A 25,290-nucleotide genomic window follows, 5' to 3' on the forward strand; every position below is an offset into this window, starting at 1 on the left:
ACATTAAAATCATGACTGATTTGCAGTAACATAGTGAACTAAATTATTTCAGGTGGAGGATGGATATGGATGAAACATGCCAACAGTGGCTGTCATTATAGAGTTCACGTTTGGATTTTTACTGTAACACTTTATCTTTTTTATGTTCTGGTTGTGACCATTTTAAATAGTCAGAAACAGACTGATGCTACATTTAACCAGTCCTGTATGTTCTTAGACTAAACCAATTATTTAAAAACAAAAGTTTTAATACTTTTGTCTTGACATTGTATTTTCATCGACAAAAGCATTCCTTTGTGTTTCAAAACTGTTTAGATGTGATCCCATAGTGTAGGTATGACTGACCTTCAGTAAAGCTTTTCAAATGTGACTTTTTTTCTGATGTCATTAACATAATAGCCAACATCTGAAGTGATTTAACCAGTTGATGGTAATTTGACAGAACTACACAGTGAATTACAGAATTATACAAAGTGTCCTTGTTCGCTCTTGGTTACCAAACGCTGTCTACCCCATGCATGGAAATTAATTTGAACTTTGAAGTCTTTGCTGGAAACCTGCTTTTTCTCCTTAATCCTTTAGACGCTTGAATGGTTCAGATATTTACGTTCCTCTCTATAGCTTTTAATTTTGCTTCTGGAGTATATTTTTTAAAAAATGTCAAGGAAATGGCCTAGCCACTCTTAGTGAGTCATCATTTTGGAAATCTTTTGCCTTCTGTGACTGTGTATGCTAGTGCACAGCCTCCCTGGTCTCCACAGTTGTTAAAGGGGGGCAGGTGATGGGAGTCTTCCTTCCAGAGCACTCAGTGTACTGAAACAAGCTGTCAGACAAGCCAAAAGAATGAGCTGTCTGACTTTCTGTGGCTCGTGATGTTTTGGCAAGTGGTCAGTCAAAATGATTGTGAGAACAAGGACTAGGAGTCTTTTGACACCCAGGTTGAGATGTATTTTACTGTAATGGATCAGATAGTGTCTTAAGATTAGACTGTTTTTATTCAGCAACTTGACAGCAATCCTTCCACTTAAATAATTTCTTAATTTGAAACTTTTAGGGAGTTATTTGCTATAAGTGTATAGTTTTGTTACTCCTATAATAGCTGGTGTGAATTTGTTATGTTGGCTTTGCTGTTCATCAAATGATCTCATTGCTACCTCTTTACTACTAGTAGTAAAGTAGTCCAGGAGGTGATGGAGTGGTGAGAATTGCCGCTTTGCATTCAAAGAACCTGCGTTTTATTCTCACCTCTTGCTATCATACTTTTGTTCAAGGTGCTGAATTGTTTCAGCAAAGTAGGTTGTCATTGTAAGCAACTTGACGTAAGTTTCATTGTAGAAAAGCATCAAATACGATATTTTAAAACTTGACAAGTATCTCTGTCTTCTGGTCAACAGACTTTTGCTGTCTTTGTTGTATTTTTCTGGTATTTTTTGTGGTGTTGTATCTTAGCTGGTCCACAAGATGTTAATCACAGCTAATGCACAATCTATCTTTTCCTCAGCAACATATTTTTTATGTTTTAAAAATTAGATAAATTGCACTGTATGGTTCTGTTTCTTTTTGAGTGCATAATGAATATAATTGTTTTTGGAGATGTATGCATGTCAAGCCAGTGTAATTAATTAATTTTTAATTTAGTGAAAATAAATAGACGTTTTTGCTTTGATTTCCAGATCCTTGGAGTGAGTAATCAGGGCAGACCGGTGCTCAGCTTGCCGTCTGTCAATCAGATATGCCAGTCTTGTGTCTCTCCCCTCTGAGCTCTGACGCATCACAGCTCGTGCTTCAGATGAAACATCATAACAGTACCTCGTTTACATAATTAGGAAAAAAATACCATGTTAATGTGGAGTTGGCTGCTGGCTGTAGGACTCTTCACAGAGAGGCTGTTGGTTTGGCCCCTGTCTGATCATAATATCTTGAAGCCAGATACTCACCAGCTGTGAAAGTTTGAGAAACTATGATTTTTAACATGCAGAAAATGCTGAGTAAGAATGTTGTTTTTAAACATTTTCCACTGGTTATTTGGCCTTATGCTGTGACACAGTTGCTAGAAGATCCTGCTGAGAGAGTTCAGTTGATTGAGTATGTTGACTTGCTACACACAGGCCTACCATGCAGTAGCAGGGAGCTTGCTACCAGGTTCCTTACAGAGGAACATGACTAAATCTAGCATTAGCGCTCAAACTAATGACCGCCTGCCCCAGGCTAATGGGTGGGAGTGTGGCTGCAGATGACACATGAGGAACCGGTGTTTGTGAAAGGTCCTGAGCTGCTGCTAGTGCCTCCTGAAAAACTGCCTGGATTCAGGGACCTGTCAGATGGCCTGGCGCTGCCACAGGACCCTATGAGACTGCATTAGTCACTCTGTGAAATGGAACAGACTGTCTGTCGTTCTCTCACCAGCTCTCATGCTCCCCCCTCAATCTCTGGGTCACTGTGGTCTGGTGTTTCCTTGCTAGGGTTGTTCATTACAATGTACCCCAGTTACTTGTCCTCAAATGGCCTCTGGGGTGACTGTGATCTAGTGTGATAAGGATGCAAAGATAGAAATGGTGTAGAGAAGAGATGGAAGTGCAGGGTTGCAGAAAGTTGGCTGGTTGGGAAAGGGATGGGGTGAGGTCAGGTAGTCAGGGTTTTCCTCATAGCCCACTTATTATGGCTGGTTGTGTGTGTGTGTGTCTGGGTGAGCGAGTTTCTCATTTATGTGCTCTCCACTGCTAAGTTTGTGTTCCTGCGTACTGTCACAATGCAACACCAAACCTCTCTCACATCTCCAGCTCGCCCTTTTCAAGCAAAAAACCCACACAAACGAGTGGATCCTGCCATCCTCTGAGTTGCACATAGTTTAATATTTTTTGCATCTCCAGGTGGAGAGACTAATCTGTTCTGGTCTAGACACTGCTCTGTATGGTACAGTACACTGTATCCTGCACATGCTGTTAGCCATCATACATCTTAATCCGTACGCTTCTGTCTTTTAAATATTTGTCTTTTCAGGGGTCTCTTAAGTTGCTATCTTGTTGTATTTTTCTTCTTATACAATTACAGCAAATTGTCTTTCTACTTTCAGTGCCCAAAGAAAAAATATAGCACATTAGCTGAAACACCCTCAACATCCCATATTATTCTGAATTATAAAAAATTTTGTTCATTTTTAGACTGACCTGTTATGCATACTTCCGTTTATATGCTGGTCAATTGCCAGATTCCCAGCACATGCATTGTGACAAAAGAAACAATAACCAGATGTTCGGCTGGACTTTCATATTGATTGTTAAACCTGGTAAATTAAATGCTGTTAGACACAGCATTGTCTGCATAATGTAACTGATAATTATCTCTGGGTCTCAATAATGAATGATTTGGATGACCGCTGTGCTGATGTTTAATTGCTTAGTTGCTTGGCTACTATAAAAAAAAGCTGCAAGTTGTAACGGGTGAAGAAAAGTACATTTCCATTCACATTCACCAAAAAGCACAATTAGCCTTTTCTGTCTTCCTCATTATGCACCTACAAAGCTTAATAAGCCTACTTCCTGTTATTGTTCAAGCTTTAGTCTATTGCCAACAGAGATGAGAGCAGCAGGATGTGAGGTAGAGGGTGATGTTCGCACATTGGTGTCCTCCAATGATTCTTAAGTGCAGTTAGTTTGTTTGTTTCCACCGTATGAACCAATGTACATCACACAAGTAGCTGCATAAAACTTGGTAGAGGGTTATAAGGTAAAGTTACAGAAGGCATTGTGATGTTGTATCTTCCAGTTTATGGTCAGTCTAAATTGCTTCATAATATAAAGCTGAATAAACTTTCATTGCTGTGTTTTTTTTCTTTATGCAAATTTAAGTAAATGTACAGTGTTGTAAACTGAGTAGTTTGCCATGTGTGAAAGAGCCTCTTTAGTATGAGAATTTTTTGCAGGTAAAATTGCACTAAGTAGCTTCAGAGATTAAGGTTTCTGATTCATTTTCATGAGGCATGGTGCTGTTGTATTCTTGGGGAGAAGTCTTGGGTCAGTTGCGTTACTAAAACACCTATCTGTGTAAATGGAGTAAATTTCTTGATTAATTTGGATAGCTGTATCTCTTCAAATATGGCTGCTTGCAGGATGAACTGTGGAACCTCATTGATGATCATATATCTGCCTTTCTTTTGCACTGCGGCATTGATGCTGCCTTGCCCAGTGTTGATGCTGAGGCTGGATTTGCATTTTATTCTTGTTGACTTGGGCAGTCTTTTGGAGAAAGCTAATTTTGGTGCCAGTGGAGCCATGTAGATATGCGGAACTATGCTCTTCCACGGAAGTGTGTGCATCGCTCCCAGGTCACGGTGGGGTGTCCTTTGGGACCATGAGTCACTGTTAGCCGGAGCCAGTGTCAAACTGACTGAGCCTTGCTGGGAAAGCTGTTGGTCATAAGTGCTCCTTAACAGATTTTATGCTTGTTTTAGTGACTCAAGTTGGAAGAACATTATTGTGTGTGTATACACACACACACACACAGAAAGTTTATATACATATGTACATTCATCAGTAAAGTTTCTACAGAAAACATTCGCCTCCAGCTCCCCCAGTAATTCTTTATTTTGTTGTATTGCAAGGTTAGTGATCCAGTTACTCACATACAATTAACTATCCTTTTAAAAAATTTGTGTTTCTTGAGATTTATATAAAATGAGAATATTTAATTACTTGAATTATAGGAAGTCTTTCATTTTTGGAAAAACATTTTCTGAGCTGTAAATGTGGAATTCTTTGAAGGATGAAAAATATTTTTATGGGGTCAAATTGTATGGTGTAACAAAATCTGAAAAAGTTCAAAAAGGCTGGATGCATATACCATCATTTGTGTTATCTTCTTTTTAATTTATAGTTTGAAAATCGAGGGAACATGTTCCTGAATTTTACACACACATACATTGTCTGAACTGCTTGTCCCATACGGGGTCATGGGGAGCCGGAGCCTAACCCGGCAACACAAGGCGTAGTGCCGGAGGGGGAGGGGACACACCCAGGACGGGACGCCAGTCTGCCGCAAGGCACCCCAAGTGGGACTCGAACCCCAGACCCACTGGAGAGCAGGATCCGGTTCAACCCACTGTGCCACCGCACCCCCCAGAATTTTACTGATTGTTTTAATTTATTCCTGTGCAGTTGATTAAATAGCAATAATAAGACAATTTAGTATTAAACCTTTTGGAAATATTACGTTTGTTTTCATGAGGTGTAGTAGCACATGGAGTCAAGTAGCAAGTACATAGATGACTGTTCAGGTAGTGTTGAGCTGTAAAACATGCATTTTCAGACCTTCCTTCAATGCTGGGAGGGGTTCAGCAGTACTGACAGACACAGAACTGGCAGGTTTTAAATTTTGGACCTCTTGTAAGTGGGACTGCCAAGTGGCCAGTATGGGAGGAGCAATTTGCTTTTGTTGTGAACAGGCCCTGTTCACAAAAAGACACTTGAGTCTTCAATTTAGAAAATAATTGGGACATAAAGCTTTCTGTATAGCCATCACTATCAGTGAAAGTCACTGATAGTACAGATGTGTGTCAGTTTTTTTTAATGGGTTAATTTCCATTAAAAACCTCACTTCAAACTTCACTTTAAGGATTTATTCCATTTCTGTCACCTTCTTTCCTCACTCTTAACTGCTGGTATTCACAATGCAGAGCAGTTTTTACATGTATTTAGGAATTAATATTTTAACCCCCAACATTTCTACTGAATGTCTATCGCTAGCTCACCATTGTAAAGTCGAAAAAATCGTAAATCGAACCGTCGTAAATCAGGGACCACCTGTATTTACAAAGAGACCTAGTCTCTAATAAGAGAGTAATCTGGAGATAATCAAAATTTTCTCTCATTGAGACTTGGCAATGGACAGATAAAGGGGCATAACATTGAAGCAAAATCTATTAACACAATTTTCATTCAATATTCCTCTATTTGAACTCTTGAATTTTGAGGGCTTTCATCTCAGTAGGACTGACACTACTCTTAACGTGTTACAGTGCACAAGTGAAAATTCCCTTGAGGAATTTGAGTTGGACCATAAAGATACACTTCAATTATCCTCCTGATATTTGAATCAATGATCATATGAATAAGTTCAATGTCGAACTGAAGTTTCTTGTGAAATGCAGTTTCCCCATGAAAGCCTTGATTAAATGGACTCTAAAATTATTAAAGTTTCTAATATATCTCCAGAATGCCAGCTGTGCTTGTATTGAGAGGTTTTACATACTTGTTTTAAGGTTTAATGGTGAGTATGCCTAAGATTGTGTCATCGATATGAAACATGTGATATGTGGTATGCAGTTGTTGGTGTCTGGTTGCCTGTTTTGTGTGTTTCTGTCTGTGTTTTTCCTAAAGCCAAACAGCTTGGAAGCTTTTCCAGCACACTCTTTCTTGCATGTGAGTGCTTCAGGTTTCTGGAAGGCAATGGGTGCTCCAGATGTCCTGTTAACACCTTGTGTTTTGTCTTTTCCTAGGCACAGGCAACATGTGTGGCATTCTCGAGATCTGGGGATTTCTTTGCTTCAGGCGGCTCAGACGAACAGGTGAGTCAATGTCTTTGTGTACTGTGGGAGCGGTTTATTAGTACAATCCCCGTTTTCACCTCAATGATTAAAAGTACAACTTGTCTAAAAGCACCAATCAGCCAATGACTAAACACCCATTGATTTTCCATTTTACCAAATGATCTGGTTGGGTGACTTAATGAAACCATTCTGAAATCAGTCATTGAGGAATGTTTCTCATGCTTGAATCTTATTCCACATTCCTCATTTATTATGAAGTGTGTTTTTGGTTGGGAATATGATTTTATTCAAGATTTCTTTTTTTTTCTTTTTTTTTTTTTTTAAATGCTTACACGCACACTTATTCCCTTTGTTTCTTTACGGGTTGGTAAGATGGCTGCTAGTGCCCTATATTAAAAAAGAAAATGAAAAACCAAGCTCTAATGTCTTGGGAATTCCCAGGAGCCTCCCCTTTGTTTAATTATACTTAATATAATCATACTATATTTTTCAGTTGTACTATATGCCAGAAGTAAAGCTGCTTAAGAAAGCAGATGGAGGTTTTCATCATGAAAACAACAATATAGCATTAAAATAACATATTTATCTCCATTGTGATAATTAGGGAATGAATAAGTTGCTAAAAGCCTGCTGGTTCAGTTCCTAGCTGGGCTGCTGCTCTCTTCTCCCCTAAGAGTGTTTAACGATACATCAACTTAGTAAGACACATTTAAAAGTAGTAATAGTAACGATGATCATAGTGAAGTTTGCGTTTCTCTTTACTAATCCACTGTGTTGTGCAGGTGATGGTGTGGAAGACTAATTTTGACGTGGCTGACTACAGGGAGGTGCTGAGAGTGCAGAAGAATAACAGAATTGTGGACTGCCCCACCGCTGTGGACCCTCACTCTGCCCCTTCGCATGCTGACCCTGTAAGCTTTGAAACACACCTAGGTAGTGGCAGTAGTGGATAAGCACCAGAGAGTAAAGTGAATTTAGAAGGACAGAGGTGAGGTATCAGACCCAGTGGTGTCCACTGGGTTGCAGATCACCATTAGCCATAGTCTGAGTGTCAGCTCCTCACACCTAACTATCATCATGACTGCTTGTGAAGCTGTTTCATTTTGCTGGGTTTTGAAGCTGATAGCACTAGATGAAAAATTGTGCTTCGTAAAAATGTGATGGTGTACCTCATCTTGATTTTTTTTTTTTTTTTGCTGAGTCTGCCTTCGATGATATGTAGGGATGTACAGTATATTTTAAACAGGGTTTGCTATGCACTACAGAGAAAATGTGACACTTAAGGGAATTGGCACTTGCTGCACCACTTATAACATCACGTTTGGTTAAGGTATACATCCTTGTGCTGTCGTCACACTGATTCTGCTCCTGCTTGTCAGAACCCAGCTGCTCAACACAGTGCTCTCCTGCTCTCTCATAGAGCCACCTCATGCTTCCTTGATCCAGTTTCACCACCTCGCCTACCTTTCCCCATAACTTATTTTTCATTTTTTCTGTCATTAACTCCTTGCTCTCCTCTTTCTTATTTCAATCTGCCTTCAAAACTGCCCCTCGTGTCACTGCTGTTAAAGAAAACCTTGTCTGGACCCAAACTCCATCCAAAATTAAAAGATAGTTTTTCTTCCTTTTCTGTCAAAAACTCTTGAACATGCAGTGTACAACCAGCATGCACTCCTTGTCCTCCTTTAATGATTCAAGATAGGCAGTGCCATGGCGACTGCTCTCTTTGCAGTTTCATGTGCTCTTTAGCTGGCTGGAGCAGCTTCCCTTAATTCTCCTCTACCTGTCTGTAGTGTTTGATGCTATTGACCATCGTATTCTACTTTTGTGTTTTGGACAGCTTGATCTCAGTGGAATGGAATTTAAATGGTTTAAGTCTTGTCTATCAGGTGGCTCTTACCAGGTGGTCTGGCATTGTTCCCTGTCTTCCCCTCAGTCACTGAACTGGTCTTCCTCAGAGCTTGGTGCTGGGCACCCAACTCTTCATCTGCGCCTCTTCTCTACCCCGTCCCATTGCCTCTCACAGATTCTCCTGCCTCCGCTGTGCTGATGATACCTAGCTATTCTCTTTACTCCTGCAGCTACAGGCATGTCCTCATTTGTAGCTTGTCTCTTTTGACATCTCTGGTTGGATGACTGGTCACCATTTATAGCTCAGCCTCTCCAAAACAGTGATCCTTCATTTTCCAGCTAGTCCTTCCATCTGTTTGGAACTCTCAGACTGGACAACTCACTCATTTTACCTACTTTGATTAAGAGCCTGGGAGTAAAGATTCACTCAAGTCTGTCCTCCTTTATCAAAGCAAAATATATCAAAGCCACAATGGTCCTGCAGTTACAACCTGCATAACATCCTCAAGATTTGACCTTATTATGCACTGTACACAGCTGCTGATCTAAGCCATGGTGATATCCCAGCTGGACTCTTGCAACTCCCTCCACTCAGATCTCTCAGTCTACACTACCAGGCCATTCTAGCTGATGCAGAATGCTGCTGCACAAGTTTTTTGACCTGCCAAAGTGTTCCTATGTACACAGCATGCAACTATGACAGTGAGAGCTAAACCAGCAACCACCAGGTGGGAATTAATTTCCTTAACTACTGTGCTGTTTGCTACCCTACTAGTATGTCTGCATTTTTGTTAAATATCAAAACATAATCAGGCTTTATGGTGATTATTTTGATAAGCCTAGCGCAAAAGGTAATGTCAAATATATAGTAAACTATGACTAATGGTCTTTCTTGGTAAAATACAGATATTTTCCAGTTGTGCGTCACAACCGGCCAACCATAGAACCTACTGTTCTTTTGATGGAATTAATTGAATACATTAGAATAGTTAGTGGTCCATTTTGAAATGGGTATGTTCTATTGGAACATAAATGCTAATATAATTTTAAATGATTCCCATATAATGGAAATAGCTTTTCATTATTCCTAAAATGTTTGCATTATGCCCTGAACACGCTTTCCAGTCTAGCCTGGATGTCTGAGAAACTGATGAACAATTAGTTCTTATTATTCTCATCCGGGTGGCAGAAAATCAAAAACAAGAGGCTTGACAGAGGCTGTACCTGTTTCAAAAAACTGTTTAAGCTTTGTTGAATACTTGTAAGTTGCAAAAGCAAATACGTGAATACTGTTGTTATTTTAATTGTACATTTCTCTTATGCATGTATTAGCAATATAGTCATGTAACAGTTTTCTAAAATTTCTCAAGACTGCTTTTGTTTCCATTGTAGTTTCAATAGTTCTTGATGTAGTCGGTGCCTTAGCCAACAATGTCTTATTGTGCTGGATTAATACAAAGTAAAAGTGCTTATAAGGTTTCAAGATAACAGTTAATGACCATCTGGGATGAAATTCTGTGTTGTTGTTAATATAAAATCAGCCTAGGAATGTACTAAACACAGTCACTTAACGCATAATTCTGTAAGAGAACAATAGCTTGAAGACAACTGAAAGAAGCAAGGATTAATACAGCCAAGTCCTATAGAAAAGTGTGTAACAAAAGAGATGTTTAGGCAGTTCCTAGACAGTTTATGAAGAGATGCGTGTTCAAAAGAAACTTTTGCAAGGTAGCTTTATGCAAGGTTCTGCAGAGTTAAGTGAGCATTAGACATCCAGGAAAAGATGTCTGAAAGGATGTTTTATATCCAGTTTGAGAATTGGGAAGAGGAAAGGAAATACAGATATGGGAATGATCTGCATGGTAATGGGAGAAACTGAGACGTGAGGATACTAGGAGAATAAATGAGGTCCAGCACTGATCCATGAGGTACACTTCTGGAGGCAACATAAGGAGAGTGGTTTCTTTAAGTTAATAACACAACGGTTCTGGGTCACAGCAAAGAAATTAGATGTGCACACATATATAATACAGGAGCAAAATGTAACAGTATTTTGCAGGGGTGGTCTGAAGCACAATGTAAAGTTTCCAAAGGATGACCAAAATTAGAGTTATCGTGCAGTGCAAATTTTTTAATAACATTTAACTGCATGAAAAACAGAACTGAGATGTCTCTGGAAATATTTGAAGATGAGGTACTGGAATGAGGTACATTCTGTGAACAAGCTTGAAGTTTTGTTCCTTTGCACGAGGCCTCGTTAAAATAATATATTGCGCAGAGATCATACCCTTGGAACTTGTATAAGATCAGCTGTTTTCTTTTTTTCTTTTTTGGGGACTTCTTTCAACTCTTAAGCTTGTCTCTAGTCTGTTCTCTTTCTAGGAATACAAAAAAATGTCACAGTTGTAAGGATTTATAGAAATCAGTATTAAAAGTTATTTCATACATGGTCAAAGCTTTCCACCATTTAATGTGCAACTAAATATATTATCACCCTCTTTGACATCCATTCCCAGATTCCAGTTTGTCAAATTGTCAGGGGGATATCTGAATTATGAGCAATAAATTAACAATAATAGTCTAGTTGTAATTCTCATGGATGTTCTAATCTCACCTAAGGCTCGAAGAGTTGAATAACACTAAATTTTCATGTAGAGATTTAATTTTATGGAAATTCTGAATAAAATGTGAAGATCTTTACACTCTTGGGTATCATGAAACTGATTCTCCTACAATGAGTTTTCCCCAAGGGACAGAAATTTAGTCAAGAAGGTGTGCACTAGTAATTTGTTATATGGTTATATAATTCATCTACATTTGGACAGAAAACAGTGTGTTGTTAAGGATATCATTTATAAGATCATAATTTGATGGTTACGAATTTAGGTCGCAAGAGAGATCCTTCAAAAAAGTACTTTGCCTGGACTTATCCAAATAAATATTAAATTTATGTAGGAAACATTTAATAAATCATATTTTTTAATATTTAATATTAATTATATATTGAGGAAATGGGTCAAGCTGTGAGATTTTGGTTGAAAGCATCTGTTAAGTAGTAATATCCCCATAAAGAGAACAGTATTGTAAGGAGAACAGTTTTTTTTAAAAAAAAAACCATGACAAAGACAAAAATGTAAGTGTTAGTGTTGTCTGGATATACTGACTAAGTATTATCAGTGGTTAATCCACCTGTCCTACCAATTACATTTGTTGTGGTAAACATCCAAGCTTAGAAGAAGTGAGACTGTAACAGATCAGCATTGCATTTTTCCTAGTGACATCCCTGCAACCTTTGTATCTTTTGGTGCTGAGAGGGTGACTCCATTAAGTGACTTCCCCTTGGAAAAGCGAACATCAAGAAATGTATTCAGTTGCTGATGCTCCAGCAACTGGTGGAGGAAGCTGTGTGGTCTTGGTGTGGAGGATTTGCCTTGCTGTTGCCTCATCCGTTGCTTGGCTCTGGCCTCTGGTTCTACTCAGTGTAGCTTGTGATCAGGTGTACTAGGACATACATCACTTCCTGGCTCTGATATGGTTTGAATGCCTGCTGAACCCCTGAAGCAGTCAAGACATCGTGTCAGTCAGGTACTGACCGGAGCTAAGCACTGGACTGTTTTCTGAAAGTGTTCTGCTTCAGGCGTTTTTCAATGGGAGTTCAGGGTACATTGGACAGGGAAGCAGCCAAACCTCCTTTGCACTGTCTAGCAGAATGCCTCTGTATTATTCTAACTGCCAGTCACAAAAGAAGGCACAAAAATTTCCCACACAAAAGTAAAAGGCTCTCCAAGAAGTGGAGAGCTTGGTTTATTAAGGCGTCAATAAAAGGGGAAGGCATGGGTGGGGCGAGGTTTGTCATCGCGGCTACCTGCAGCTTTGTATAATTGCTGATGGCTTGCACCAGTGGGCAAGCTTGGGCACCATCTGGCTGCAGCAGGCATCATTCATTATGGGTAACACTGGATGCTGGTTTTTCTCTGTGATGGAAGGACAGCGGTGGGGTGTTTTGTTGAAACTCCTCCTTCTAGAAACACCCCTTTAGAGTCCTTTTGCCTATTGTGGTGGAAATGTACCGTATGGACCTCTCAAGTTCCTGCTGAGCTCCTCTGCTGACCTGGACTCCATGACAGTGTATTTTAGATCTATTAGCCACTTCACGATGGGCAGACTTTCCGTGTTGTGATTTTTAGCTTGCTGATCTTCGGCCCTCCGTGATATCTGTTACCTTTACACCAAGCTAGAGGTCATTGTTCATGTTTTTATGCTGACTTTGGACAATTTGAAAATAAAAAAAACCAGAAGGAGTTAATTTTTACTTATAGGACCAGCTCTCTTTGGTTGCTTTATACTTGTATCTTGCTTGAACCATCTGACACATCAAGTATTTTGTCAGGCCCTTAGGTGAAGGATCTGGCCATTAGTGGTTGTTAAATATTAAAAACCCTCATTGAATGTCAGTGCTTTGGAATGGCCGGCTGAGAAAGGAGAACAAGTCGCAGGGCAAGGCAGGGTTACTGGTGTCATGTATCAGACCTTTTTTACCACTGCAGCGTTACTTACCTCAACAAGGACATTGCCGGGGTCTCACCCAAGCGCAGTCATCATGCAGGGATATTTAAAAAGGCAAGTGCTATGCTAGTGACCCCTTTTCTACCATTCCAAGGATCAATAACAAAGTATTTAAACACCTCTTAAGCAATAACCATAGAAAGATTCTCTGTGTTCTTTCTACGGTAGCTACTGTAAATGAAATCAAGGCCAATCTCCTCAGTTTCTCACAATTTTGGCATTAAGCATTGATCTTATAAATGGTTTATGGATGTCATGTCCAAGGTAGCGTCATCTAACGTTGGAAGAGCGCAGGCTTTGCAATTATTTATTTATTTTTTTCCAGGTGACTCCAGTATGCACAGTTGCCTAATGCCCCCAGAAATGCAGACGTAAGATCTGACCCCAAAACACCCATATCGTTCCTGTATCTCATAAAACATTATAAGGAGTTTTGACTGAAGAATAGAATAAAGAGAACATGTTTATTTTTCACAAAAAGAACTTTATATTCTAAAATTTGAGAATTGTTTTAAATATACAAAAAAGACAAAATTGAAACTATGGGATGGATAACAACCAAATCTTTACTTCCTAGAATGCCCAAGACAGGAAAAAATGACAAATGTTTTCTAGGCTACTTTATGCCCTTATAAAGAATTGTCTATTTCTGTGGTTGTATGTGCTATGCATTGATATTCTGATTAGCATATCAAAATAGTTTTACATAATGGCCATTTTGACCCATTTTATGAATTGGCATATATATGGGTCATTTTCAACCCATAGTGTACATTTTTCTGAAAAGCATAGAATCCTCTACATTTGTGTTGCACATGACATTTCATTTTTTTATATAGTGTGCCTCAGTAAACAATGAGGTAAAAGAGTTTCTGGTAGCGCATACCAAATTGGTCATTCTGACCCCACTATGGCATTCTAAGGGTCAAGTCTTTCGAAAGACCCTGCTTGTACATTCTGTGGAGTAAGTCTTGCAAAAAGATGGAATTCACTGCATTTATGTTTTGCAAAAATTACATTTTACGATTGTTACTAGGGCCCAGGTAAGAGAAAATCAGATAAGAGTATTATAAATACAATATAAGCACATTAATACAAAGTGTGGTATTTTTGACCCCACGTATGCATTGTAGGGATGGCTCTTTACAACATTAAGACATTATGGCACAAAATCGGCATCTTCTGACAAATTTCAAAGCTAGTTTTGTAAGACAGGATATCCAAACTAAAAAGTTAACTTTATAAATGTAGTATTAGGTATTGGGCACCATAGTGGTTAGGGCTGCTTGAGTTTTGCTGGTCCTGTGGTGCTCCTCAAGTTTGTTAGCCTTTATTTAGCTGATAAAAGGCCACGTCCCATTGCACAGCCTAGGTCCTATGAAGCACTGTGTCAACTTCAGTCAGTGTGAATTCATTTATGTTGAGTTTTTTTTTTTTTTTTTTTTTTCCCCCCCAACACAGCATTAAAGATTGTATTGTGGCCAGTTGTGCAGAGGCAGCCACAGGGCAGGACAACAGGACCTTAAACTAAAAAGAGGTTTTATTATAAACCAATTGGGACAAAAAACAGGCATTTCTGGGCATAAAGTAACAACTAAAGCTAGCTAAACCAAAACTCATCAGGCCATACTCTCTGCCTGTACACCACAACACCTGTCAGTCATCATCAAGTTCTCAGGCCTGCTACCTTTATTCTCACCTCATCAGCCTCAATTGCCTATGGCCGGCCATCATTATTCACTCAGCAGGGGCTTGACAGCTGTCCATTTTTGAGCTCCCACGTCCTGCCCTGGTTTGAAGTACCCACCAGTTCACACTACAGGCAGTCCCTGTGTTACGAATATCCAACTTACATAGAAACCGTAGTTATGAACCACCCCCTTACTGACTGAAAGTTTTTTTTTTTGCGCTCACTCTTAAGTAACAAATGAAAATTTCCTAATTAAGCCTATTAAAAATTCTAGTTACATGCAATGGTTTGTAATAACAAATGGCCACTACTTTTGCAACCCACATCAAAACATTGCGCGTCTACAGTGGTTCGTTGGCTCACTTCCTTCTTTTCAGTCGGACCACGTTGCTGTTAAGTATCTCGTGTGTTACTGTATTTGGCTTTAATTTTTTTGTTTTTACCCTCCTAACCAGGGTACCAAAGCATAAATGTGATGCAAGTGATGGTGATGCATCAGAGAAAAGGGAAACGATCACGATTGAAACTAAAGTTGAAATAATAAAGCGAAAGGTTAAATGCCAACGAACATTGGAAAAGCTAACTGTAAAGTTTCTTTGTTTTGCTCTCTCTCTCTCTCTCTCTCTCTCTCTCTCTCAGAGAGCACTTGCCTATAAAAGATACTTTTCAACCTTTTCCCAGTTGTGGAATCTCACAAAACACAACCATCTCCCCCGCGTTCTCAAACCTACCTTGCTTTGCTCTTCCAAGTCCTATCCCTCATCGTTCCCCAGTCCCGTTCCTTGTCTCTTTGATAACGACCACCCACTTTCTCCCTCAAGCACAATTTTGGATCCTCATCTCTGTTCAGTTTGCCAATGACTGACCATTTGCCTGTCCCTGACAATGAGAACACGTCTAGTCCTTTGATTCTGAATAAACAATCCTGCACTTGGGTCCAGCCTCCTCCGTGTCCTCTGTTCATCATGACAGTAGTAACATTTTTTTATCGCTTTCTGTGTCTCTCGTTATTATAAATGCTGTAGTTACATTTATTATCAATTCTCATTACATCGTAACATTGTATTATTATTACTCTATTGTTGTACTAAAGATGTTTTAGTGTATCCGGAAGTATTTTTGTTTTTTTATCCAAAGAAAGGTACACAATATACTAAGACAAACATTTGACAAACTGACATTAGATACCCATCATACCTAAGTGTTCCGTCTTACGTCAAAATCCAACTTAAAGGCAGGCTGAGGAATGGAACTCATTCGTAATCCGAGGACTGCCTGTTATGTCCTGTTTCTGAATGTTTTAAAGTTTACAGTACAAAATAGCTATACAGGAGATGAACAAGTGAATGTAGACTGATACAATTTTATAAAGTAATTAATGTAGGAAAACTGCTGTTATGCTATAACTAATTATTGAAGTAATTTTAATGATATTTGATGATATTTAACAATAAATGGGTGTCGTTTTGCAACTAAGGAATGAATACATTTTCCCATTGAAATTACTTTTGAGTTGTAATTCACCTTATAAAGGGTTTATCGGGAATGAATTGCATTCTTAATGGTGGCGGGAAGGGAGAAATTTTTTTAAAAAGTGAATAAATTTTTTTTTTTTTTTTTTTTTTTTTTAAAAAAAGAACCTACTGCCTAAAATGGTAGTTCATTAGAAATTCAATATTAGTTTACAGTATTTGCATAATTTCCATATGTGGTCACCTGTTCATCTCAATAGCAGGTCTTTTATACATGTTAGAGAACTGAGCAAACTGTCCACAGAATGAGCTGAAGTCCAAAACCACACCCACAAAGCTGTGAAGCAGCGGTGCTAAAACTGATATGCTATGGCACCCCCTACATATCATAATTAATTAGTTGTATTTTAGGTTCCACATGTTTCAGAGATATGATTTTGTCTACAGATCAAACAGGGCTATTATAATTTGATTATGTGAACATGATCAGCGCATAGAAAGTTATGTAATAGTATGTTCTTTGTAATTTTGTAATGAAATGTTTGATATGAGCGCCTAGGTCATCTGTGACATTTAGTGCCATTTTGGTATAATTAAGGAGGTTTGAGGGAGAGTTAAATTTGCTAAAACTGAAAGGCGAATTGATCTTGGAAGTAATGTGTCATTTAACCAGACTGTCCCCTTTTTTATTGAATGTGTGGTTTTATATTGACCTGTATGCTGGGGACTGTTTATATTCTTCACCAGCAGGGTATTTTTTAAATGTGAACTTGTCAGATTTCTTTTTCCTCACTTCACAAAAATCATCTGGTTGGTATTTTTCACTAATGAAATGTAACTAATGACAGGTTTTCAGGGGTCTCCTTTTTTAAGACCTGACTTGACTTTGCTTTATCTGAGAAGTATTCAGTTTTTCTCTTTTTTTTTTTTTTTTTTTTTTTATTCCTAATGACAGAAGAATGCCCTTTAACAACCATCAATTTTCCGACTGTCTTAAACTGAGAAATGATTAGACGGTAGGAGATATTGTCTTTTATTATTTGCTGGAATTAATATGTGGAAAAAACCATGTACTAAAGTGTTCCTGAACGGGCCTTTTCAGCTGCAGTCCTTGAGGATTGATTCCAAGATGTTTTTTTGCTCCAGACAAGCAGAGAACCAGCTGATTTACCTCAGTGCCATGACAGCCCATTTAACACCCTTTCTGAGCTCTTAGTGCTGTGAGCAGTGCTGGGAAAGCTGTTGGACCCTGGCTGAGTGGGTCTGCCATTGAACATTCTGGGTTTAAATTGTGTTTCTCAAGGGCTGTGTGAGAATGCAGCTGATTTTATTAGAGAAACTCGGTGAAAACATGTTCTAATGTATGTGTAGGTGCTAGAACTGCTGGTGCTGGAGCTCGTGCCAAGAAGCATTCATACTCAAAAGACACCTTTGTCTTTATTGATGAGAATGTAAAAGACCATAAGATTAAAAGATTGTGCAGGCTATCCTACCTGGATATGCAGTTTTTCTTTTTGCTGTCTTCTCTGTTTTATTTATCATTTTCTATTTATTATTAATAGACATCCTTTTATTTGCATCTTTTATAAAAAGCCTCAGGTGCAAGTCATGTGTCACCACAGAGCTGAGCAAATCCCTGCTACTGAGAAATCTCATCCATCCTTTTATCATTCATTTGTCATCAGTGTGTAAGAAAAAGATATTTATTTGCTTTTTAAAATAAATAATTTGATGGCAGTGAAAGAAACTTGTTCCTCTATTGTGGAGGTGTCCTTTTAAAAGCATGCATCTTTGCTGGCAGGACCTATTTTTAGCAAGCAGGTGAAGCATTGCTAAATGTTCGACTCAAGCAATGTGCAGGACACAAAGTGTGTTGTCACTGGTGTTTTATTGTGGTACAGTCAAGAGTGCACTGCAGAAGAATTGACATTGTTTCCAGCATCAGACCTATTTAATTTTCTGTTTGACTGTGATTTTACTGTAAGGTTTCTCTCATTCTGCTTGATGTGGGTGTCTCAGGGTGCATGTGCAGACACACTGATCCCAGAAAAAAAACCACATGCCTTTTTACAGGCAAACATGATGCAAGCAAGCACTGTGTTCGTATAGATGGGTTTTTAAGGGTCTGTGTCTGTAAGCCGTCACCCCCGTTGAGGGAGCAGGAAGTGATATCATGCCCTGATTATCACCCTGTGTGTTCTTCTTTTTCCTGCCCAGCTGACAGTGTCTAGCAGCAGCGACTGTGCAGGTGTGTGTGCTGTGATGCTCTCTGCAGCGGGACAGGCTTCTGAATGGAGAAGCAGAAACAGCCCAACGTCACCCCCCCTCGCTGAAACTGACGTGCTTCTCAGCTCCCAGATGACAATCCACTGTAATCCCCCCCCACGCCATCACATCTGTGTGTCTGTGCTCCTCACGTGTGCAGGCAGGCGAGCCACTCTGCTTTGCAGGATTCCTACCATACAGTGAATGCAAGCCTCAGGGGCCGGGGGGGTGCTGTTTGCAGTGATCTGCATTGACTTCTTTCTTGCACAGACAGTAAAAGTGATTAAATCACCGTAGTCACAATATGTGAATTTAATGAGCTGGTGAATGGTGAGAGAATGCTGAGCCCCTCTAGCTGGGAGCACAGCTGCAGACAGAGGTTTTGGCCTGTCTTCAACACACGGTAGCAAACACTGGCTGAGGTATCAGGTGGCATACTTCCAGCTTTATCAGCTGCACTGTTTCCGGCAACCCCACTGCACTGAGGGAATGGGTGTTTACGGATATCAGGACTGTAAAGTGATGAGGCCTGCCTGCTGTGTATCTCCTTTTCATTTTTTGGCGTTTTCCTCATGTGCCCTGTAGATTTTTTATACACAAGCTACACACACTTTATACCCTCATTATGAGGGTAAACAATTATTCATACACCCATTATTAGTAACTTCTTTCACAGTGCAGGGTCACAGTGATCCATGAGCTAACCTGGAAACATAGACTGTGAAGCAGGGTATGCCCTGGATGTGATATCAGTCCATCGCAGGGTGATCTCTCTCTCTCACACACACACAGTGTCTTGTTAGAATTCTTCTGTCAAAACTGGAGACTTATTTTTGACATAGAACTACGTCTTTCTCCTCACTAGGTGGGGGGGGGTAACTTGGGAAATGACCGTCCCGTAAAAATGCAACCCCCTCTTGCCGCTACTGCTTGCAAATGAAACGACACAAAGAGATAGTGCATATACCGTTGGACAGAGGAAGGAACACTGCATCAAACGAGATATGAACGGCCGCTGCCAATTCAGCCCGAGCGAGCTGGCAACGCTACGAAAATGTCTCACATTTGGGTCGTTATGGAGTTGCCGCGCATTGCGCTACATGTCACCATGTTCAAACCACATCTCATAGCGTTGACGTCAGCACCTCAGTTCGTCACTAGAGAGCCACGGTATCGGACACGTATCGCGCCGGCAGGAAAACCTTCATTTAAACCGACGTAGGGGGCCCGAAGGCGGATCATTGAATTAAACATTTCAGAGATGCCCAACAAACGCGACACAAAGTACTATCATGACCGATGAGCTGCACTTAGGGAGCAAGCCGAGGCCTCTGGGATTCGAAAGGTACCAACCAAGACACCGGCTTAGCGAAAGCGTGAACAGCGTGCACGGAAGAAGGTGACGGCGGGAGGCTGCAAAATTGCCTCAGGCGGCCTCGGAGCCGCAATCGTTGCCTTGTCACGCACCCGACATCGCCGTGCAGCATGAGCCCATGGACGTAGATGCAGCAGCGATAGACCTAATATCTGGGCCGAGTGGGTTGGGGCTCACCACCCACACGTAGTTCTACGTAAAGATATGCAGCATAGTAAAGCTATGCACCTGAAAATTTGTGTTTGCAGCCCAGCACCTTGTTCTCACTTGCTTTGAGTGTCCCTCAGTGCTGCACATGTCCACACCTTGGGCTTTCTAGGAGCCCCAGAAATGGAGACAAAGGTAACAGGTCTTCCCTGATGCATTTTAGGATAGAATGTTAAAGCAGAAGGGAAAGTAGATTTGAGCACAAGCTGCCTTGAATGAAACTCAGTGTATATTCTAGACTTCCAAAAGGACTTCTCCATGCCTCTATGTGCTTTAGCTCTTTAGCATATTTGTCCTAGGACTTTGCTGAAACCTTTCTTTGCCGTGTACTTCCTGTGCCCTCTAATCTTGCACTGCGTTAAAAGTTGAATGTAGTACGACCACATGCAGCTGAACTGTTCACATAGCCTGCCTGTAAAGCATGTAGAACCCCCCCCAACAGACACACTCCTTGCTATGCATGCAATGCAGCTTACATGTTCCTGTGTTTTTACAAGTGTATAGTCAGTATGATGAATGGTCCTGTATGCAGTAAGGTGGGCTGAGGGGTTATTGACGGTCCTGTCGACCCCACCCCCCCCACCCCCCTATATGGCTGAGAGGAAATTTTCCACTGTTGGTTTTTCCAGTCCAGGTGACTCATTGGGGCTGTTAATCGGAATGCAAGGCTCCGAATTGGAGGGTGTTGAAGAGAGGGAGTGTGTCTGTCTGTGTGTGAGCTGTTTATTGCTGAGCACAAAATGTAACTCTTCTGAGCAACTGGTAAACGTGCCAGTGCGACATACCTTGGCTGTGCAGAAGCCATACAACATCCATACATCCACAGTTTATAGGTTTGGTGCTATTATACCGGTCAGACCAGCAAGTCATGGCAGAGCTTACTGCTGTTGGTGAATACTGTCAAAAGTTACTGTCCTGAAGTCTGCTCTTTGAAGACACTACATATCTTTCTTTAACCAGTAAAATGAGGCAGATGGGAGAGGAGTTTGAGGGGTTTTTCATCGTCTGGGTTTCACCACTTTGAATGGCATAAATGAGGCAGTATATTTCAGTTGTCATTATTTGTACAGGGACATTGAATGAACTGTATATGACCAAAAGTTTGTTGATTTCCACATGACGAGGGATCCTGAAGTTTCTTGTTTATCAACACTCTTACCCCTCTCCAGGCGGACATTGCAAATTAGCATCAGCTGGAATTAGATAAATACCCCTTTGAATATTTATAAATGATTTTCTGCAGTTGGATACCACTGGACTAGTATTAATTTTGCCCTGAGAGGGTTAACTTTAATAGCATCGGTAAGATGGCCTGCTTTATGACTGGGCAAAGTGCAATGCTCTAAGGTGTAACATATATTTGGACGGGAAGAATCAGACTTTAAATATGTAGGAGGTGCAGCTACAAGTGAATTAGTAGCTTGTATGGATCATCTGTTGGAGTGGAGTTGATGGATTGTTCAGTGCCAGTCGTGTGATATTTCTGTTTGTTTTGGCTTTGTTTCAAGACATAGGTACATATAGGGCTACGTATCCATTCATTCTTAACTTGCTTTCCAATTAGGCTTGTTGACAGGTGAGTGGGAGATAGACAGACAATACTTTAATATCTGATTGTATAAGTAATTATGCTTGATTTGGTAAATAAAACCCTTCATCACTGCTAATGGTCTCTGACACCAGCATTAGTATATCCACCATGGCAGTGTGTAGTGGTGGAGTCAACACAATCTGATGGTATGACAAAATGTTTTGTTGTCTTGTTATTGAAAGTTATCTGAGAAAAGCAGAGCAGTAGACTCTTGTGTGACATCTGGTGAAGGTCAGAGATTGGCACAGATACTCTTACTTCAGTGCTTGCTGCTGTTCGGACTTACCTCTGTTCATTGTTTTGGTCATTTATGTTAGATTTCTGTTCGTCTCTCCAGCAAAAGCATACAGCTGAAATGTTGATGAAACGTCTGACTAACTGTTCTGTCACCTATATGTATAACAGGTGAATACAGGCATTCTTAAGTTTACAAATTCTCAGTAAATTTTCCAGTAGGAGTGAGAAGAAACATCATAGTTCTAATTATCTTTGTGTAGAAAGCCCAGAAGTATTCCTTCAACTCTCATAAGAAAGCTTATGAAGACTCATGGAGGATACAGTCTAAAAGTGTATGGTGTATTTTTGACAAATTGGAGGAGTTGTTAAACATTGGACTTATGCCTTTCCACATCTTTCCAGTGTTTGGAGACAGTGGATGCCCACAAGCCCCGATTAGGAGCGACGAGCCGCAACCATGACCAGACTCTGGAGGTGCCCTCTGAATCTTGCACCATGCCCCTGTCCTCCTCCATCCAGCATCCTGCTGAAGGAGGGGGGTCCTCTGCCTTGACTAGCACCCTGGAACACATTGTGGGCCAACTGAACGTCCTGACCCAGGTAAGACTATGCCTGTATCTTGGCATTTTAGTTTTTCGTTAACCTGGCATTTTCTAGTTGCCGATTCCAGAAAACCCGCTGCACATGTTTTTTCTTGTAACACTCAGGATTTTGAGCTTCTGAATTAGAAGTATTCCCCACCCTATTTAATCTATTTTCCAGTGTGTATTATTTCCTGGAAATCCTTATCCAGGCAGCTTAAATGCTTTAGTGCAAAGTCATGAGTTGTATCTGCTGTTCTGTGGGGGGCCTCTTCTGCATGTGCACAAGTGACCCAAATGTCACAGTGAGATCAGTTTGCTATACTTGCTTTTCCCTTGTATTTTATGTAGCTCAGTTACTGCAGCTGAAGCATTTTTGCAGGATTAGCTCATAGTGTATGTATGTCGCTTGTTTGGAGTCCTCAAAGGATTGGTAAAGGGAGCCTCTTCTGACTTTGAGTCGCAAGCTATCTTCCCCGTTCTCCTTATTCTTCTGTTAGAAGCACATTTTAAAACTTACTCATTTTTGTCTTTCAGTGAGTGACTGTGTTATTAATGAAGATGAAGGGATTAGCGTCATTGACACTGATGGGTGGATGCTGGAAGAGCCACAGTGTTGTGTGTTCTGCTGTGCTGACTCCTGTGTTTTCCCCACAGTTGATGCAGAAATGCCTTCTGTGCACTATCCATGGTGCTCTCTCATTAGGCCCTGTGATGTTGCTAGTGAGACACAGGGGGCTGAAGCTGGAGAGTTGCTTTTACTTGCATGTCTTCTGAAGAGTCTACACAGAAGCATCACTCAGCCCAAACACCACTCGTTCCCTCTTCTCCTGCAGTGTGTTCTGCTTTCATGGCCAGGATCTCTACAGTCGGACTCTGATCGGTTCTGTAGAGCTGCAGCGAGCTACTTTCACCATTTTCTACTGCCTGAAATATGAACACGGCTTAAGGTGCCAGAGACATGGAAGTGAATAATTCATAGGCCATTCAGAGTTCGAGTTTAATTAAAGCTCCTACCCGCACGTATATTCCTGTGAGCGGGGTCTGTAGTAAACCCTGTTTCATGCTGAACAGGGTTGTACATTGAAACCAGTGAAAGAAAAGTAGTTTTTGGTGGTTCCTGAAAAGCTAGGACTTCCTTTGGGCAGCACACATCATGATCTGAGTAGCTGTGTATGACTAGGAGGTTATGGAAGCATTTTTTATTCTCTGAATTTTTTTAAAAATTTTTGTATTTTTGGTAAAAGTGATTTTGGTTTTACAGAGTTATGAACAGATTTCTGGTTTCTATTGTATTTTGAAGCGGGGAACCAATGAATGGCTACCAATTAACCGGGCGGCACTGTGGCACAGCGCTGCTGTCTCACAGTGCCTAGGTGGTGCAAGAGGACATGGGTCGATCCCTGCTCAGTTTGTGTAAAGTTTGCATGTTCTCCCAGTGTCTGCATGGGTTTTCTCTGGGTGCTCTGGTTTCATCTCGCAGTCCAAAGACATGCTGATCAGGTTCACCCATAGTGTGTGTGAGTGACAGAGAGAGTGTTCCACTGATGCACGGATGAATGACCCAGTGTAAGTAGTGTATCAAGAAGTGTAATTTCACCTTTGTGAATTAAGGTGTGTGGGCTGATAACACTACATAGAGTTAGTTGGAAGTTGCTTTGGAGAAAAACATCTGCTAAGAAAATAAATGTAAACTTTTGTCTCAGAGTAAACTAACATATAAATAAGTTTCCAACCTTTTTACTAAAAATTCCCCTTGCCTAATAGTGCAGTAAGCATGAGCCTTTTTTCTTGTTGAGAAATATTCACATAGTCTCAGGCCTCTTAATTTTCTTTCCTCACAATTCCCTGATGCTGAACACAGGTTAAGCTGCCACACAAGAGCACCAGATGGGAGGGTGCATCTGCTCAGCTGCCCACCCCAACAAACACAAGTCGATCGTTCATAGCAATAGCTTGCCAGGCCACTAAGCACTACGTTAAGACATTCTCCTCCAAACAAGGACTATGAATGACAGCCAAGTGATGTCTCCTGGATCAGCAGTTCAGTCCCAGCGTTCTCACTGGTAATGTGTTCTTTCATATCCCCACAGGACAAAGTGTCTGGTTAGTTAAAGGAAAATGGAAGTGAAGGTCTTTGAAGGAACATGCTTCATTCTCATAACTGGCTTGCTTCTCACTCATTGTAGCCGTTAATATTTAATGTGTGACAAGCACCGCAGAAGTGTGCTTTCCAGGTTGGGGGGGGCTGAAACAATATCTCTTCAAATATTACCCGCTAAATCATCTCGCTAACGTCTCTGCCACCACAGCTGTCTGCAGCTAATGGCTTCCTCTAGGTTACGGCTGACAATATTATTTGCCTTGGAACGAGGAAATTAGTCATTAGGTGCCTTTCAGGGCTGTGAAGCTTGGTGGAGCTCGGTGGAAAAATTGATATTAATGTTTTCAAGGCTTCCTTTCTTTGCTCTGGAGGCTGGAGGCTGCCTCTGGTGACCTTTTGCTATTGACAGGAGTTCATATAAGTCCTTCTAATGTCACTGAGTGTTGCTTTAAATTACCTCAGATCTACGTGTTTTACATTTTTAAGTTCGGCTGAGTCTGTTCTTGACCTTTTTAAACTACTAATTGTGTGTATGCTTACTGTAATAAGGATTCTGAACTGCACTGTATGGCTGTTACTTGAATTTCTTGGGGGTTGGAGCATGGTTTTGTACGACCCTGGGATCTGTCCCATGTTTCCATTCCTGCTCGGCAGCTGTCCTTTCAGACTGTACACTGCCCCCTTTTCTTTTTCTGTGTGTCTTCTGTGGGTTTTCCATGCTCTTGCTGGACGATAGGATTAGGTTCGGGAGGGGTGGTCATAAGGCAGGCAGATGGTCTCCATTACAAGGGAAATCTCAGTGTCCCA

The 25,290-nt window shown here is 40.6% G+C and overlaps 1 protein-coding gene across 1 annotated transcript in view; it reads left to right on the forward strand.

The window, feature by feature from the left end:
• The window catches only part of poc1a (POC1 centriolar protein A), a 49,356-nt gene that overhangs the window by 18,051 nt on the left and 6,015 nt on the right, over positions 1-25,290 (forward strand). The window contains exons 7-9 of the mRNA XM_018744562.2: positions 6,494-6,562; positions 7,327-7,455; positions 22,201-22,398. Coding sequence (XP_018600078.1) covers positions 6,494-6,562; positions 7,327-7,455; positions 22,201-22,398 — 396 coding nt within the window. The remainder of the gene's footprint in view (positions 1-6,493; positions 6,563-7,326; positions 7,456-22,200; positions 22,399-25,290) is intronic.

Source organism: Scleropages formosus, chromosome 22 (genome assembly GCF_900964775.1).
Source record: "Scleropages formosus chromosome 22, fSclFor1.1, whole genome shotgun sequence".
Taxonomy (NCBI): domain Eukaryota; kingdom Metazoa; phylum Chordata; class Actinopteri; order Osteoglossiformes; family Osteoglossidae; genus Scleropages; species Scleropages formosus.